General features: G+C 42.5%; 1 protein-coding gene across 4 annotated transcripts; it reads right to left on the bottom strand.

Moving 5' to 3' along the window:
• Positions 1–2,581: 2,581 nt before the first annotated feature.
• On the bottom strand, positions 2,582–16,703 carry LOC306733727 (serine/threonine-protein kinase PAK 6-like). Of its 4 annotated transcripts, XM_079215013.1 has the most exons (10): positions 16,603–16,683; positions 12,387–12,490; positions 11,979–12,218; positions 8,311–8,973; positions 5,599–5,982; positions 5,095–5,228; positions 4,875–5,001; positions 3,768–3,893; positions 3,523–3,657; positions 2,582–3,279 (listed from the first exon to the last, which is right to left on the bottom strand). In XM_079215013.1, the coding sequence occupies exons 3-10, from the start codon at positions 12,177–12,179 to the stop codon at positions 3,112–3,114; spliced, it is 1,938 nt and encodes a 645-aa protein (XP_079071139.1). In that variant the 5' UTR covers positions 12,180–12,218; positions 12,387–12,490; positions 16,603–16,683; the 3' UTR covers positions 2,582–3,111. The 4 variants fall into 4 exon arrangements, with proteins under 4 accessions (XP_079071139.1, XP_079071140.1, XP_079071138.1 ...); XM_079215014.1 differs by lacking the exon at positions 12,387–12,490 and having other exon boundaries at positions 16,603–16,703; XM_079215012.1 differs by lacking the exons at positions 12,387–12,490; positions 16,603–16,683 and having other exon boundaries at positions 11,979–12,290.
• Positions 16,704–16,842: the final 139 nt, after the last annotated feature.

Genomic DNA, 16,842 nt, shown 5'->3' with positions numbered 1-16,842 from the left:
TCTCTGTATTCTTCTTATCACGAGTCCACTTTAATCATGTTCTACAATGATGATATGTATGGTGTACTAATAACACTGTCATATAATTATGAGTGCTTTCAACATATCCAAAAGTTTCTAAAGCGCTAAATAAACTGAAGAACAGCGCGGCATGCAGCGGGTGAGAGTCTGTGTCTGTGAGCAATGGGCGTGGGGTGTTCAATGTCCGCGGCTCGAGAAGCTCATCCTGATGTGAGAACGGATCTTGGCGATCTGGAATAACTCTCCCTATAAAACTAATATAACTAATATCGCTCCTTCATCAATGACGAAGTGAGCTGCCTTTTTTGTCCGGTGGGAGTGGCCAGCTTATTCAGTGAATTTCAGTAAGCCTGCCCGGGAACAGGTTTACATTTTTGGCTGTGTTTCTATGGTGATTCATCTAAGCTTGCTTCGAAGAACCGAAAAGCCTGACCTGCGTCATCTTATCCTGAAAATTAGCCCGCTAACTCAGTAAGCCAGGTACGAGAAATAGGGCCCTGGCCTTTACTATCAAATACCTGTGCAAAACCTCCTTTAACCATCTCAAAAACATCTCCAAACGCCGCCCCACTTTAACCCTGTCAGATGCAGGGAAGCTCGTCCACGCCTTTATCTCCTCAAGACTGGACTACTGTAATTCACTGTTTACTGGGATCACAGGCAAGGACATCCAGAAACTACAATACATCCAAAACTGCGCTGCCAGGATCCTGAAGAGAGTCCGGAAATATGACCACATAACACCCATTCTGCACTCACTACACTGGCTCCCTGTCTCATTCCGGATTGACTACAAAGTCCTATTCACCCATCAATGCATAAATGGACATGCACCTCCCTACCTACAAGAACTCATTACTCCCCAAACCTCCACCCACACCCTAAGGTCTACAAATCGCTCGCTCCTCCGGGTCCCCAACACCAAGCTCCGCACCAGGTACCAGAAGAAACATTTGTCTTTTATCAGGGAACAACATAAACAGTCTGTTCAGTAGTAAGGGTCCCTGTGAGTGACAAGCCACTCCTTCTTTTGTCCATGTTCAAACAGTAATGTAAAAAAATAAATCAGAAACAGTCAAAACATGTGAATGAGCACCCACAGTTCATCAATATAATGAACTGTGCGAGTAACTCAATATGTTCTAAAGTTAGAAACGGGTTATCAATCAATTTAGTCAATCATGTGTTTGCATGTTTTTTGTCTGCCGTAAGCAAAATGTATCTGGTTTCCTGTTTTGAGATAAGGTATCTGTTTTGAGATAAGGTGCTTTTATTTTGAAGGCGAGAAACGGGATTGAAACGGAAGTAGCATAGTGCTCCGTTTAACGGCTAAAGCTACGGTCTTTAAAGACCATCTGTCGGAGGGATACGCTACAAACTGTGACTCTGAGATCCAGTCGTCTCAGTGAGAGCAACAGTCACTTGTGTAGTCATACAACTTGTGTTTTCTCCAGACGCCGTCAATGCGCTGCATCAATAGGCTCGTTCGTTAGAGCTGCGCCTCGCCTGGAATCCAGACGAGAGCAGCGGCCGCAGCAGGAGGCGTGGTCAATAAACTGCGATCAAGTCGGACAGTTTTCAGCTGCCTTCAAAGTATACACAGGAAGTCACAGAAAAAATGACTTCCTGTTAGTTCCGAACTTTTGTCTACTTGTAGTTTACAGATTACGTTTGGATTTATTCATATGTGTTTGTAAATACATATTTATGTAGAAATGTGTGTGTAGCTGCATCCTTTGGTCTTTTTATTTCTGCCTGTGAAATATATTACCAGTAGTTTTGATGTGTGTTGTATAAATACGATTTTGTATTAACAACCACACAAGAAATGTGTTTAGATCAAACATGAGACAAATAGTCAATAATCCAGCGTTAAGTATTCCAACTACACATAAAATAAGGATTTTCTACAACACGTGGTGTTTGCTGTCAGTTCTAAGAGCCAATCAGCTCTCTGATGTGGCGACAGCCAGGCGTTTCCCATCATGCACTGGGCCACGCAGCCGTTGGAAAGCAACTGCGGCGGCTGACTCTGAAATCGACGGCGACTTGATCTCGTGAGAGTATCGTTGACCACGTGTGCATGACGTCAGAGCAAGTTGGGAGCAAGTCGGACACAAATCTAACCTTGCATGCATTGCGCACCGATCGCCGCCGATCGATTCTGCGCAGAACTGGCTCATCTCGAACGAGCCTATTGCTGTGTACCGTAAAGCCACTCCCAATGGATAAAAAAAAAAAAAAATGCAGTTAACGCCATGATAAAAATAATTAACGCGTTAATGGATTGCTGCGTTAACGCATTTATTACGCGTTACTGTGCCCAGCCCTAATATATAGAGAGAGATGTATAAATATGTATCAAAGATCTAAAGTAAGCAGGAAACCTTCCAGAAAGTTTATAGTTTAAACTATAAACTAGTTTTCAATGTTTTTATATTTTTACATTAAATTCATGATGCTATGTTTTGTTTGTTAATAATGAAGCTGTGAACATTAATTAAACTTTAAGAGTTTTATAATCACCTGTAAACTTTATTTTTAATAAAATACAGACGTTAATAAAACTGTGTTGTTCTGTTATTTCTCTTGTTTATATTTTACACTTTAATAAATGACCTTTGATCTTCAGAGACCAACTGTGTCTCAAAGGAACAAACAACACAAAAACATGTAACATTCAACAGTCATCACAGGAGCATTCTGGAAAATGATCGGTTTCAGGACAACAACATGCAAACAGAAGTAACGTTTAAAGGTTCAAAGGCCAGGAACCTATCCCCCAACAGGTAAACAAGGTGTGACGAGAGCGATAAGATGATGTAGCGTAGCATGCCATCCAGGTGAGCTCTGCTATCCAGGTGAGCGCTGCTATCCAGGTAAACGCTGCTATGCAGTTGAGCGCTGCTTCACAGTAAACGTCCCGCCTTTGGATGTGTGGACAGAAAACATAATTTGTTTATTTATATCTGTACTTATGCGTCTCATGTGAGTCCCACAGGTGTCTCAGGTGTCCAAGGTGAGTCCCACATGTGTCTCTGGTGAGTCCCACAGTTGTCCTCAGGTGTCTCAGATAAGTCCCTCAGGTGTTCAGCAGAGGGACATGTGTTTGCGGTGCTGCTCCACCAGGGGCACCAGGCAGCGTGCTGATCCAGCCTGCAGCAGGAACGGGTGCTCCAGCAGCTCGGCGGCGGCGGAGCGCTGCTGCGTGTCACGAGTCAGCATGCAGCCCAGGAAGTCCCTCAACACCGGAGACACCTGAGACAGGAAGTGAGGTCAGTAAGTACGGCCCCTCAGCCACCTGACAAGTGGTCTGATTACGCTTACAAGTATTATTAACTTACCAAGTAGTATTAACTTACCACAAACAGTGAATGATTATAGTTCCATCAGCGAGTACACTTCTACTAAAGACCCTTTGGTCCTCCCTTTGTCATAAAGACGTGTGTGTGTGTGTGTGTGTGTGTGTCTGTCTGTCTGTGTATGTGTGTGTGTCTCTACCCGCTGCAGGTCCTTCACACTCGGTGCCTCTTCGTCCCTCACCCTCCTCATGGCGGTGATGGGCGTGTCCCTGAAGTACGGCGGCTCTCCGTCCACCATCTCCACCACCATGATGCCCAGAGACCAGATGTCCACCTGAGGGAGACAGGAAGCTGTCAGAGCTCACCTGCGCGCACACACACACACACACACACACACACACACACACACACACACACACACACACACACACAATGGACCAGTACCTCGGTCCCGTAGGGGGTTTTGGAGATCACTTCAGGAGCCATCCAGTACGGAGTCCCCACCAGGGACTTCCTCTTCGGGACATCTTTACTGATCTGAGCGCAAAAACCAAAGTCTGATAGTTTTATCTGCAGAAGAGGAAGATGAGGAGGAAGAGGAAGATGACGATGAGGAGGAAGTATCAGAGGTTTGTTTTACTTGTGGTCCTTGCTGTTAATCACATTATTGAGTCCGGTTCTGGACTCAATGAACATCTGTGATCTTATGCTAAGCTACATGCTAGCACATATAAATGACTGAAGAATGTATTTGATGTGCCCCGTTCCTCGTACGTGGTTTAACCAAGTCAGTGGTTCTCAAACTGTGGGGCGCGACCGTCTAGTGGGGCGCAGATGTATTACAGGTGGGGTGCGAGGGCGAAAATTCTTTTAATTTCATAATCCTTTATTAATGTGTGGGGAAATTATTCTCTGCATTTTACCGATATCTGCACTCATTTTGTTTTGTTTGACACAAGTTGAACGTTATTGTTATTATCTTATATTCAGTGCAAAACAGGTTAATTGCAGCCACAATAGGCAATTTGTTTGCCAAATATTAGTTATTGTTTGCAAAGATGTGGTGGTCCATGCTAAATTTTTATTGAAATAACTTTGTAACTTTGCGTGACTCCTCCGTCTGTGCTTTTTCAAATAATAGAATAAAGAAAATTGAAATCACTTTCAAGTAAACCAGATTGCTCCATCAGACAAAAACTAATAACATGTATGAGGAATAGGGCCTGCGTCATCTTATCCTGAAAATTATCTGGCTAACTCAGAAAGCCAGGTACGAGGAACGGGGCCCAGGTTGACTGGTGATGAGTTCAGGTAAACTCAGTAGTTTGTCTTGTCCGCACACACACACACACACACACACACACACACACACACACACACACACACACACACACACACACACACGTGTAAGTGTATACATGTGTATACATGTGTATATTTAAGTCTATAAGTCTCTAAGTGTATATATGTGTATATACGTGTATATACAGTATGTATGCGTATAAATGTGTATATACATGTGTATAATGTGTATATAAGTACACGTGTTACCCTCCCGTCCAAACTCAGCAGGATTGAGTCGCTTTTGACGTCCCGGTGAACGACCCCCTGAGAGTGAAGGTACTTAAGTGCCTGCAGGACGCCGTCGCACACTGTCGCCGTCTGCTCCTCGTCCAGCCTGAAGCAGAGTACACGTGTACTTCAGTGTCCACACTGTGTACTTCAGTACACAACGTGTGCTTCAGTACACACTCCGTGCAATTGTACTCACCTGGTCTCACTGAGGATGTGTGTGAGGGCGCCGCCCTGCAGGTACTCCATGATGACCCAGAGCTCGTCCTCCACCAGAGCGCTGGAGAACATCTTCACCACGTTGTGGTGCCGGTAGTCCCTCATGATCACCACCTGGGGACACGCACAGTGATGTCATGCTGGTGACGTCATGCTACAGGTGAGCTGCTGATGGGTGGCTGTAGCTCATGGGGACGAGTGGTCGTCCTGTAACCACAAGGTAGCCGGTTTGATCCCCAGTCTCTCCATAGTTTGCATGTCGAAGTGTGCCTGATCGAGACACTGAACCCTAAATTGCTTCACTAGGCGCAGCCCACTGCTCCTTGAAATACTAAGGATGGGTCAAATGCAGAGAATACATTTCCCCACTGTGGGACTAATAAGGGATTATTCTATTCTGATGATGTCATGCTGATGATGTCATGCTACAGGTGATCTGATGATAAATATATAATTTCATATTATATTGATATATTTGCTGCACCTCGTTGAAGAGCAGCTCCCTCCTCTGCTGCCTCCTCAGGTCCATCATCTTCACGGCCACCTGTCGGCCGCTGCTTCTCTCTCTGGCGATACAGACCACACCTGTGGACCCCTCCCCAATCTTCACGAAGTTCTCCAGAGTCTTCCTCGGGTCTCCAGGGTCCACCACCGTCTGCAGTGTGGCCTTGAACTGCTCGTGGGTCACCTTCTCACCTACATCAGGTGTGGTCTGCTGGCGGGAGAGGGAGGGGCGGGGCTGGCTCAAGGGGCGGGGCTGGGAGCTGAAGCTGGAGGAGGGGCGGAGCGAGCGTGGAGGTCGTCCTGTGATGATGGGACTGCTGGTGCTGTTGGGGGGGGGCAACAGGGAGAGGGAGGGGGCAGGGCGCTGGAGGGGGGCAGTATTATAGTGTTATTATAGTATTAATATAGTGTTATTATAGTATTACGATAATATAATTATAGTAATACCATCGTATTATTGTAATACTATAGTAGTATAGTGTTATTATCGTATTACTATAGTATTATTATAGTATTCCTGGCTCTAGGCTAGCAGTTTCCAGCCGTTTGTAGCTTGATATTCACCATTCAGAGGGATATTAATATAATAGTATTGTATGTGGTATTAATATTATAATAAAATATTATTTCATATTGTAATAATATTTTATTTACATTATATTATTATTATTTCATATTAATATAATGAATGAATATGATATCATATTAATCTAATACATTAATATGATATCATACACAGTAAATTCGCCAGTGTTAAATATGCATTGTCAAAATATATTAAGTCTTCCAGAGTTATTTCAACAATGTCAAGAGTAATTACTACCAATTTATTGGAAAGTACTCTGTACTCTGTGAGGCTCCGCCCACCACCTCCTCCTCACCATCTTGAACTTCTCGAAAGACTGTGGTAAGTTTCTCTAAATCACTTATGAAACCAAATTTGGGCATTTAAGCAGAAGAGAATAATTAGAATACCTTTATATTGTTGTAAAACATACACTGCAGTTGTTTTGTCTTCAAATACTGAATAGCAAAGGGCTAACGTGACCGAGTTGAAGGTTAGCTTAAATGTGCTGCACAGTTAAGGCAAAATAAGGCTAGCAAGCTAACATCAAACTCAACAATGTGGGCAAGAGAGCTCAATGTGGAGGATTTATAGTGTTGTATTGTTTTAATGTACATAGAGGACAGTAAAATAGCAAATACTGGAAATGCTCCTTTGACTGCATGACTGCATGGGCACTGCATGGGATTAACTTTAAAGCTAATTAGTTTAATATGAATCTGTTATTGCATACAATTGTTTCTTTTTTTGTCCAGTTAACTGAATTATCATTTTTTTAAAGTAACGTGAGCGTTATATAGCTGTCTGCTGACATTCAGTCCTCTCTCGTGTGTTTATAGCTGCAGTGCTGCACCTCTCAGGCTGCGGCCCTGAGGATACGTCAGCCCTTCCAGAAGAAGGCAGAGGGAGCATCCAAATGCCAAATAGGTAAGTTTATAAAGATCGCATAGGTCTGCCTCAGGTACAGCACTACTAAAAGAAGAAACTTGGTTGTTTATTTTCTTTTATACTTAATTGCTGTAACGGGAATGTTATCGATGGCCTGAACAAGGACACGGGTTTTTGTTTTCTGATCAGATTTCGGTCGGGCAGACAGCAATCGGATGATGCAGGACAGGAATACGGCTGCCCTGCGGGATGTTCCGAACCCAGCGGGGGTGGATTTACCATCAGAGAACTGCGCTGAAAGCTGAAGCACTGGGCCCAGCTGCTGGAAGGACTGCGTAAGGTAGCGCGGGGCAGGTGGTCGCGGCGACTCTCTCGCGTCACGTCTCCGCCCGACGCGGAGCTGTGCATGCCCACTGTGGGTGGGGGATTTTCTTTCGTCTATGGACGCGCCCTCCGGGACGCTAAGTGACTTCTGGGCTGTTGGGAGCTGGGGATTAAGTTGTGTTTTGGGGGAGGGGTTAATTGTTTGTGTTATATGTCTTGCCTTGTCGCATTGAATTTGGTTTGGTAATAACACCCAGACTCACAACCGACTGTTTGTTGTCGTGTGCTTTTGTTTTCATTTGTTACACAGTCCGATTTACAGGTATTGGCAACAGATCCGCTCATGACCTTTTAATTTTGCGTTGTGCTTTTCTCCCTCGATTTAAGGCTGAGGGCGAATTGTTACAAGTTGATGTGTAAAAGTTATTCTGTTGAAGAGTTAAAAAGGAGTCATTTGAAAATAAGTAAGTAAGTGTTGAATAAAAAGTACACTAATAGGGAGTAAATACAAGAGTAAATATTTTTTAACAATGACAAGAGCCAGTTAGAACAACACTGTGTCAAGTAGGTCTAACACTATTGAAGAGTATTAATTAGTCCTAGTGTCAAAATACAATACTACAAGTGTTATTTACATCCTGGTGTCAAATGTAACACTTCTCAGTGTAGTGTAAAATAAGAACTCTTACCAGAGTTGAATTCACTCTGAAATGTTAACACTATGTTCAGTGTAACTTTAGATAGGGACCATATGTTCACTGACTTGTTAAATTTGACTCTTTAAGTGTTGCATTAGCATTACAATACATTTAGCTGACGCTTTTATCCAAAGCGACTTACATTTTTGCTTTATACACCGCAGACACAGCAACAGGGAGCAATTTGGGGTTTAGTCTTTTCTCAAGGACACATCACCTTGAGGTCGTAGGAGGAGTGAGGCCTTCTGGGAGTTTCTCTGGAGGAGGACAGCAGGTCCGGCAGGGGACTGACTGCTGGTCTAGGTCTCAGGTGAAGTCTGCTGGTCTCTACCGTCTGCAGGCGGTTGCAACAGGAAGCTGGTCTCTGTCTTAGCCCCGCCCCCTCACTCCGGGCGTACTGTGCATCTGTGGACCCCCCTGCGCCGGTCCTCTGGGGGGTCACACCTGTTGACCCCCCCACACCGGTCCTCTGGGGGGTCACACCTGTGGACCCCCCCGCACCGGTCATCTGGGGGGTCACACCTGTGGACCCCCCCGCACTGGTCCTCTGGGTCTCGGGCCGAGCCCCCACCTCGCAGGTGGACTTGGCTCTCTGCAGGGCCCCATTCAGTTCGGCTTTCTCGCTGCGCACCTGCCGGATCCGGTCCTGCCAGTAGGTGGACCCACCACCCATCTTCCATTCCAGCTGCTCATACTGGTACGACTCCTCGTCCACCAGTTCTCCCAGTTCTCCTAGTCGGCCCAGCGACCGGGCCCGTTTCCGCGCCGACGGGCTGCTGCGGCGCAGAGAGTTGGAGCCGGTGACGGACAGGTGGCTCATCGCAGAGATCACCTGGGAGATGTAGTCCTCATGGCCGAGGAAGCTGCCCCGCACGATGGTCTGCAGACAGACGGACATGATGAAGATATGTATTTATGTATTCATACGGCCATAGAAATACAAGTTAATTATATTTCTTTACAGCAGAAACTCCATGAAAAAACACAAACTAATCGGTTCTGTTTGGTGATATTGAAATGAGAATATACAGTGTGTGTGTGTGTGTGTATATATATATATATATATATATATATATATATATATATATATATATATATATATATATATATATATATATATATATATATATATATATACATATACACACACACACACACACACACACATACACAAATATAAAGTGGCACAAATATAATAAGATATGGATATACAAATATATGAATATATTAAATATATAAATCCCATAAACATACAAATATTATAATATCTTTGGACCCTTCCCTCTCCTTTCAAAATAAGAGCTGTGATGTCATGTTTTCAGCAGCAGGTGGAAACAAAGAGTTCATTCTCTTCCTCAGACACCTAAAACAGGGGTGCCCAATACGCCGAGTGCGGGTAGATCGCATGCCATTAAAAAAAATAACTTTACCGACAAAACCCAGCTTCCGGTGTGAAGATTAATGTCAATCACCACGGACGGTGCGCCCGCAATGGTCGGCCGCTTGAATGGATTTATTGTCAAGTGCAGAGAGGACGATGTTTTCCCCGACTTCCTTAATTACTGTGGTGGAAATGTATCTTAAGCGCTTTATTCTTAAATGTATAGCTGAACTCTGAAAGCAGAGTTCAGTTCATCTTGACCCAGCCTAATCAGCGCCATCCGTGTGAAGCAACAACAAGTGAATGTCGGTATTGTCTTTGTTCTTTTCGTTTTCTTTCTGTGCTCCTCACTCTTGTCTCTCAGGGCCGCAGCTAAACAGCATCCTCCAGACAGGCATCAAGGCTTGTCTGGAGGGAAGGAGGACACTGCGAGGAGCAGCAGCAGAGGGGGGGAAAGGGCAAACATTTCAATAATAATTGTTGATGTCTAAAACTCACGTTTAACTATTTTTCTGGGTCAGACCTCCAAACCATCTGTGGGGACGAGCTCTGCCCATTCAATTGAAGTATTCCAAGTTTCTGTTTAATAAATGCTTAAAGACATTTAAGTGTTTCACATCGCATTTGTTTTCTCTAAAAGGAGATTGAGGAGGTTAATTAATTTCCATTACAATTACCACTGCATAATACGCCAACAAGCATTATACGCTACAATGCTAAACAGGAAAGAGATCATGGATGTGGCAACGAAGATCGCCTATTCGAGCGACAGCTCTTCAAAGACGGCAATTTTGTGCGCATCTGGAGAAGGACTGCGGCCACTCTGACTTCTTGCTCCACACTGATGTGAGATGGCTTAGTAGAGCTCTGTCCCGAGATAAAGGAGTTTCTACATGTTGTTAAACGTGAAGAATAAAACCAACTAAATGACGATCAGTGGCTGCTAGACTTGGCATTTTTAACCGATCTGTTGAATGAGCTTAATTTAGAGCTGCAAGGGAAAGACAAAACCGTGGTTGATATGATCAGCTCAGTTAATGCTTTCTATTAAAGGAGCCCGGTCCCTTACCTGGGCTACTGAGGTGCTTTTCCCTCTGGATAGATCTGGCTGATGCGCTCCTGCTGTGCCTTGATCACTTTGCGTTCCTTTGACTTGATTTAGTAATCCACGGACACGTTGTAATGAATCAGTCGTGTTTATTCTTTTATGCCGTGGCTGAATATTCATTTGGCCCCTGAATGCCGACTAATAACACTTTGTTGCTCTAAGCCCAACAGTACCGTAGAAGCGGTCAAAACCCTTTGCCTTTAACCCTTTCCGGGGTCCAACACCTGCCGTCAATTGTGTTCTAATTGCATTTATAGATAATCCCAGGAACACAGAACAGTGTCACCCAGTGTACATATTTAGGAACAACATTTGATCCCATTTGGCTCCTACACTTTCAACCGGAAAATCAAGTCATCAAAGTAAAATGTATTGACCAAAAATGTATAAAATTGTATTGTGTCATAAGGGTTCATGCAGTTATGCAAGGTACACCAATATTGTAAATATAAAGTATACTCGGTATATATATACATATATATTTATACATTAATAATGCTATATATATATATATATATATATATATATATATATATATATATATATATATATATATATATATATTAGATATTTAGCATTATTAATGTAGGTAGATCTTTTTGACTTGGTCATTTTAAAAGTAGCTCACGAGCCAAAAAAGTGTGGGCGCGCCTGACCTAAAAGATCAAAGCTGCCTCGTTGACCTCTGGTGAGGTCACACGATGCAGTCCAATAAGGAGAAAGCTGTCCTCTCCCTGACAAAATAAAAGCTGCAGTAGCCGCGTGAAAGAAGAATGCAGCTCGAGAAGTTCAGTACTGCTAATCTGCTAATGACCTTTAATGACTGCTAATGACCTTTAATGACTTCTTCTTCTCTTAATCTGGTTTCCTGCTGAGTTCAGGAACCAAGAGATAAAACGACAACACTAATACTGTCATGTTCCATTCACAAGAGCTAAAGATAAGATAAGTAAACCTCTGTTTTTATTACGTTTACTGCGTCTTAGAGACGACCATGATGACCTCATAATATATAATATATAATACATGATTCACTATATTAACTGATATTTACTGACACTTATTGGCACTCATCAGCTGACATAATTGTGAGAATTCTGCGATTCATTCTTTTTATGCTAATGTTACTTCTTTATGCTAACATTATTTATTCATGCTAACGTTACTTCTTCATGCTAACGTTGCTTCTTCATAATGACGTCACTCCGTCATGCTAATGTTACCTTGCTAACTATCACTGTGTCCAGGTGTTGTTGACCTGTAGGTGTGATGTCACTGTGTCCATGTATTGTTGACCTGTAGGTGTGATGTCACTGTGTCCAGGTGTTGTGGACCTGTAGGTGTGATGTCACTGTGTCCAGGTGTATTAATAATCATGGTGTTATTATCGTCTCACCTTCCTGAGTTGGACCTCGGTGATCCTGGAGGGATCCACTAGGGGGCGTGGCCTCCTTAGCGTGTCGATGACGCTCTGCCACTGCGGCGGCAGACCTACGTAGCGTCCACTGGCGGCGTCGAATGACGTGTGGACGCGATGCTGAAAGTCCTGAGGCGGCGAGATCTTCGGCCGGCGCTTCTTCCTACTGCGCTGGAACATCGTCGCGGCAACGTGGCAACAGCCGAGTGACGGTGAGAGCTGAAGGAGACAACAGGAAGTAGCTCGGTCAGACATGGTGGGGGGTCACCTGAACGCACCGTAAGAACCCCCCGCCCCACACCCCACACACACACACACACACACACACACACACACTCTCAACCTGCCACTGAACTGACAGCTTCTCTTCCTGCTCAAGTGGTTCACCTGAGGACGGTCACATGACCTCCTCCTCTTCCTCTTCGTCACACAAAGGAACCGAACCGCCCAGGTGAGAACTCACGGCACTTACATGGCAGGGACGGGCTCAGCTATTAATGAAGGAATAAAACATGAATAAGTAGATAGCATTAAAAAGGAAAATAAATAAATGTGTGAATAACTTAACAAATTCATTCATTCATTCATAATTGTAAATTAATAAATACAGCAATATATTATATGGAAATATGGAGATGAAGAGAGAAATAAATTAACAAATAAAAGTTTACAATAAAATTGAAATAAATAAATTGGATTCATTCAAGACAATGGAATGTGACAGTTGATGAAAGTTATAATAATCAGGTGATTGTTCGGCATTTATTTTAATGTTTTCTGTTAAAGATGAAGTTTGATTAAGTCTTTGAAGAACAGATTGTTAATAAATAAACACAATGTTTTGATCAATGTTTTTTTCTCACAGCTGCAATGAATAATGAACTCAATTAATTTCAATCAATGAAAACTTTGCAAGTTGTTTTAATTCTTTCAGGTAAGTTTGTGATTATTTTAAATCTTGATTCATAATTACTTTGAAGTTTCAACACCTGCAGCCTGTGTGTGTCTGTGCGTGTGCGTGTCTGTGCGTGTGTGTGTGTGCGCGTGTGTGTGTCTGTGTGTGTGTGTGTGTGTCTGTGCGTGTGTGTTTGTGTGTGTCTGTGTGTGTGTGTGTGTGTGTGTGTGCATGCGTTTTTGTGTGTCTCTGTGTGTGTCTGTGTCTGTGTCTGTGTGCGTGTCTGTGCGTGTGTGTGTGTGTGTGTGTCATCAGGGTGTGACCACATTCCTCAGCATTAACTGCTACATGACGAGACAGCTCCTCAGTGTGACTGAAACTCAACAGACCTAGTTATTCATTGGGGGAAACTATTGCACATGAAAGGTTCTGATCAATAACTATCATCTAAAGATGTAGAGGAGTAATAACCACCCAGATCATTAATATCTGATCAATAACTATCATCTAAAGATGTAGAGGAGTAAAGTCACCTGATCAGAGAATGACGTCTCACCCTGTTTATTATTATTATTATTATTATTATTTTTATTATTATTATTATTATTATTATTATTATTATTATTATTATTATTATTATTATCAACTGGATCCCCATCAGCTGACGCCTTAGCGGCTACAGTCCACAGAGAAGACAAAACATAAAACATACTACACATGATGTAAAACGAATAGGTAAAACACTACAGTCAGATATAGTGAAGATAGTGCAGTCATATATAGTTAAGGTAGTACAATCAGATATAGTAAAGATAGTACAGTCATATATAGTTAAGGTAGTACAGGCAGATATAGTTAAGGGAGCAGACACGTGCACAGATAGACCCCTAGTGGTGCTCAAGCACCTGCCCTTTTGCCCTGGATGAGAAAAGTGCCCCTTCTGCTGGAGCCCAATTTTTTCTTCAGTCATCAGGATTTAAGAATAAAAATTACTCTCTCTGTCATCAATTCCCCCCAAATGTGTTTTTATATCTGACGGGGCATTTATTTGAGTTCTTGTGAGAATTTCGCCCCGACATGCTCCGCGGCGCTCACGAGCCCCCGCTGCGCCCCTCCCTCCTCCTCCTCCTCCTCCTCCTCCTCCTCCACGTAGTGCTCATGCAGTGCTGAGCGCCAAACGGGTGCAGTCTACTTCTCCTCTGACCCGCAGCATCAGACAAACAGGTAATGACGTGTTTGTGCAATCCCCTGACGTTGTTTGGTGATAAATTAACCAGAACATTAGCGCCGGTGAAAACATTATGTCGCAACTGGTCCGACGTTTCCTAAAAAAATAAACAAACAAAAAACTCACGAAATCCGTGATTTCAAAGCCTTGTCCAGCTGTTTACTGACGTTTGTCATGTTTAATGTCATCGCGGAGCCGTTTTCAGTCGTTGACGGGCCTTTGCATGGGCAAAAAAATAAACCCTGTGCTTTTATTTTGAAGGGAATCTTTAATGCAGCATAGTGCTGTTTAGTCAATTCCTGTCATATTCATGTAATGTGCTGTAACTATGTTATGTTGTTCATTCTGGTCACATGACATCTATTGCTTCTGTCCATCCGGGGAGAGGGATCCTCCTCTGTTGCTCTCTTGAAGGCTTCTTCCTTTTTTCCCTGTGAAAGGGTTTTTACTATCTTTATTTGGGGAGTTTTTCCTGATGTGACAGGGATGTGAGCTGGTAGAAAATCCACGGCCCGCCACTGTACAGTTACAACCGGCCCTTTGAGGGCGACCATGATGCTGATGTGGCCCGGGGTAAAAATGAGTTTGACACCCCTGCTTTAATTTATCCAGAACAGAGTTTTGATAAGTTTTAAGTTAGAATATGTTTTGATTGGTTATACAATATGGCCTTGTTTTGTCTGTTTTTGCCTGTTATTCTTTTATTTATTCAATTTGATAATTTGAGTTAGTTTGTTAACAAAAATAAATATATAAGTTGAAAATATCCTACTGTGTTTTTTATTTATTATTATAATTTTGAATTTCATAAATATTTTTTTGGTTTGAGCACCTGCCCCCCAAAATGTCTGTGCACGTGCCTGTATGGTAGTACAGTCAGATATAGTCAAGGTAGTACAGTCAGATATAGTTATGGTAGTACAGTCAGATATAGTCAAGGTAGTACAGTCAGATATAGTTATGGTAGTACAGTCAGATATAGTTATGGTAATACAGTCAGATATAGTTATGGTAGTACAGGCAGATATAGTTAAGGTAGTACAGTCAGATATAGTTATGGTAGTACAGGCAGATATAGTTAAGGTAGTACAGTCAGATATAGTTAAGGTAGTACAGTCAGATATAGTTATGGTAGTACAGTCAGAGTCAGATATAGTTAAGATAGTACAGTCAGATTTAGTTAAGGTAGCACAGTCAGATATAGTTATGGTAGCACAGTCAGATATAGTTATGGTAGTACAGTCAGAGTTTAAACGGAAGTCGCATTGTGCTCGGATTTAATGTTGAAAGCTACTGAAAATATGGTCAGTTTTGTATACAAATTAGAAACAGTAACGATATTAGCACTCCCACGAAGAGGCACACGGTTAGTTAAAGTTGGAATAACTGTGTATGTTTTAAGGAAATTAGCGTAAGTGTTGGCTCTGTGTGTGTGTGTGCTGTTAATGTAAACAAGGAGTAAGCTAACATAATTATCGTTTATGTGCCTTTGTAACAGCTCTTACGTTGGTTTGGGGAATTTATCAATACATTTGAAATCATCAGTCAAGTGCAGGACCACTTATCTGTATGCTACATAATATATATATATATATATATATATATATATATATATATATATATATATATATATATATATATATATATATAATATATATATATAAATTATATATATATATATTAATATAGTGAATTGTATTAATAAGATGTCCTTAGTATGTCAAAGTGTTAGAATAAATGTTAAATATTTAACTGCAAAGTAATAATGTGGGTTTGATAAAAAAAATTGCATTGAATCATACTGGGATGTTTACTGAAATTGATTAGATTGCCCTACCAAAAAAAAGAATACGCCAACCGCCACTGTAACTGGTTGAAGAAATATTCAGGTGTCTGATTAAATACTACGTTTCTGAAAAGACGGCTATCGTGGAGTTTACTTTAGCAGCTAACCATCAGCTAACAGCTAACTACAAGCTAAAAGCTAACCTTCAGCTAACAGCTAGCCATCAGCTCACAGCTAACCATCAGATAACAGCTAGCCATCAGCTCACAGCTAACATCAGATAACAGCTAACTACAAGCTAAGAAATAACCATCAGCTAACAGCTAGTTATAAGCTAACAGCTAACACCATCGTTAGTGAGGGTTGTGGGTTCCACGTTGTAAAGATTGAAGTCTTCTGACTGTTTGCTCCTTCTGTCGTTTGAGTCTCTTGAAGCATTTTCTGCATAGAACCATTTTTTACTGGACACAGGACCATTCATCATTGAGACCGTGGTTCTGAGTGGAACCCTTTGACCCTGGTTCCATGGTGAAGCTGTAGAGGACCTTTATCACACGCAGACCCCGTTCTGTGTTCTTTAAAACTACAGGGAACCATGACAGTCTGGTTCTGCAGAGAACACTCAGTTTACAGTCAGCTGTGTAGAACCGTCCCAGTTTAACCTGTACATGGAGGAGAATGCTGACACACTCACCTGAGTCCAGGGGAGTCCAGGTGAGTCCAGGAGAGTCCAGGTAAATCCAGGAGAGTCCAGGTGAGTTTGTGGCTGGTTCCTGCTGTTCTCCTCCTCAGACACTCGACTCCCTCTGCTGCCGTCTCTCCTCCCCCTCAGTGGTTGTTGTCTTCAGCCCGTCTGTCTCTCTGCAGGCTGCAGCATGTCTCACTCTGCAGCATGTCTCACACTCCTCTAAGGCAGAGGAAGGAGGAGACTCAA

Source organism: Taurulus bubalis, assembly GCF_910589615.1.
Source record: "Taurulus bubalis genome assembly, chromosome: 3".
NCBI lineage: Eukaryota > Metazoa > Chordata > Actinopteri > Perciformes > Cottidae > Taurulus > Taurulus bubalis.
Note: the sequence above shows the minus strand (reverse complement) of the source record. Positions and strands in the feature narration are given on the sequence as shown.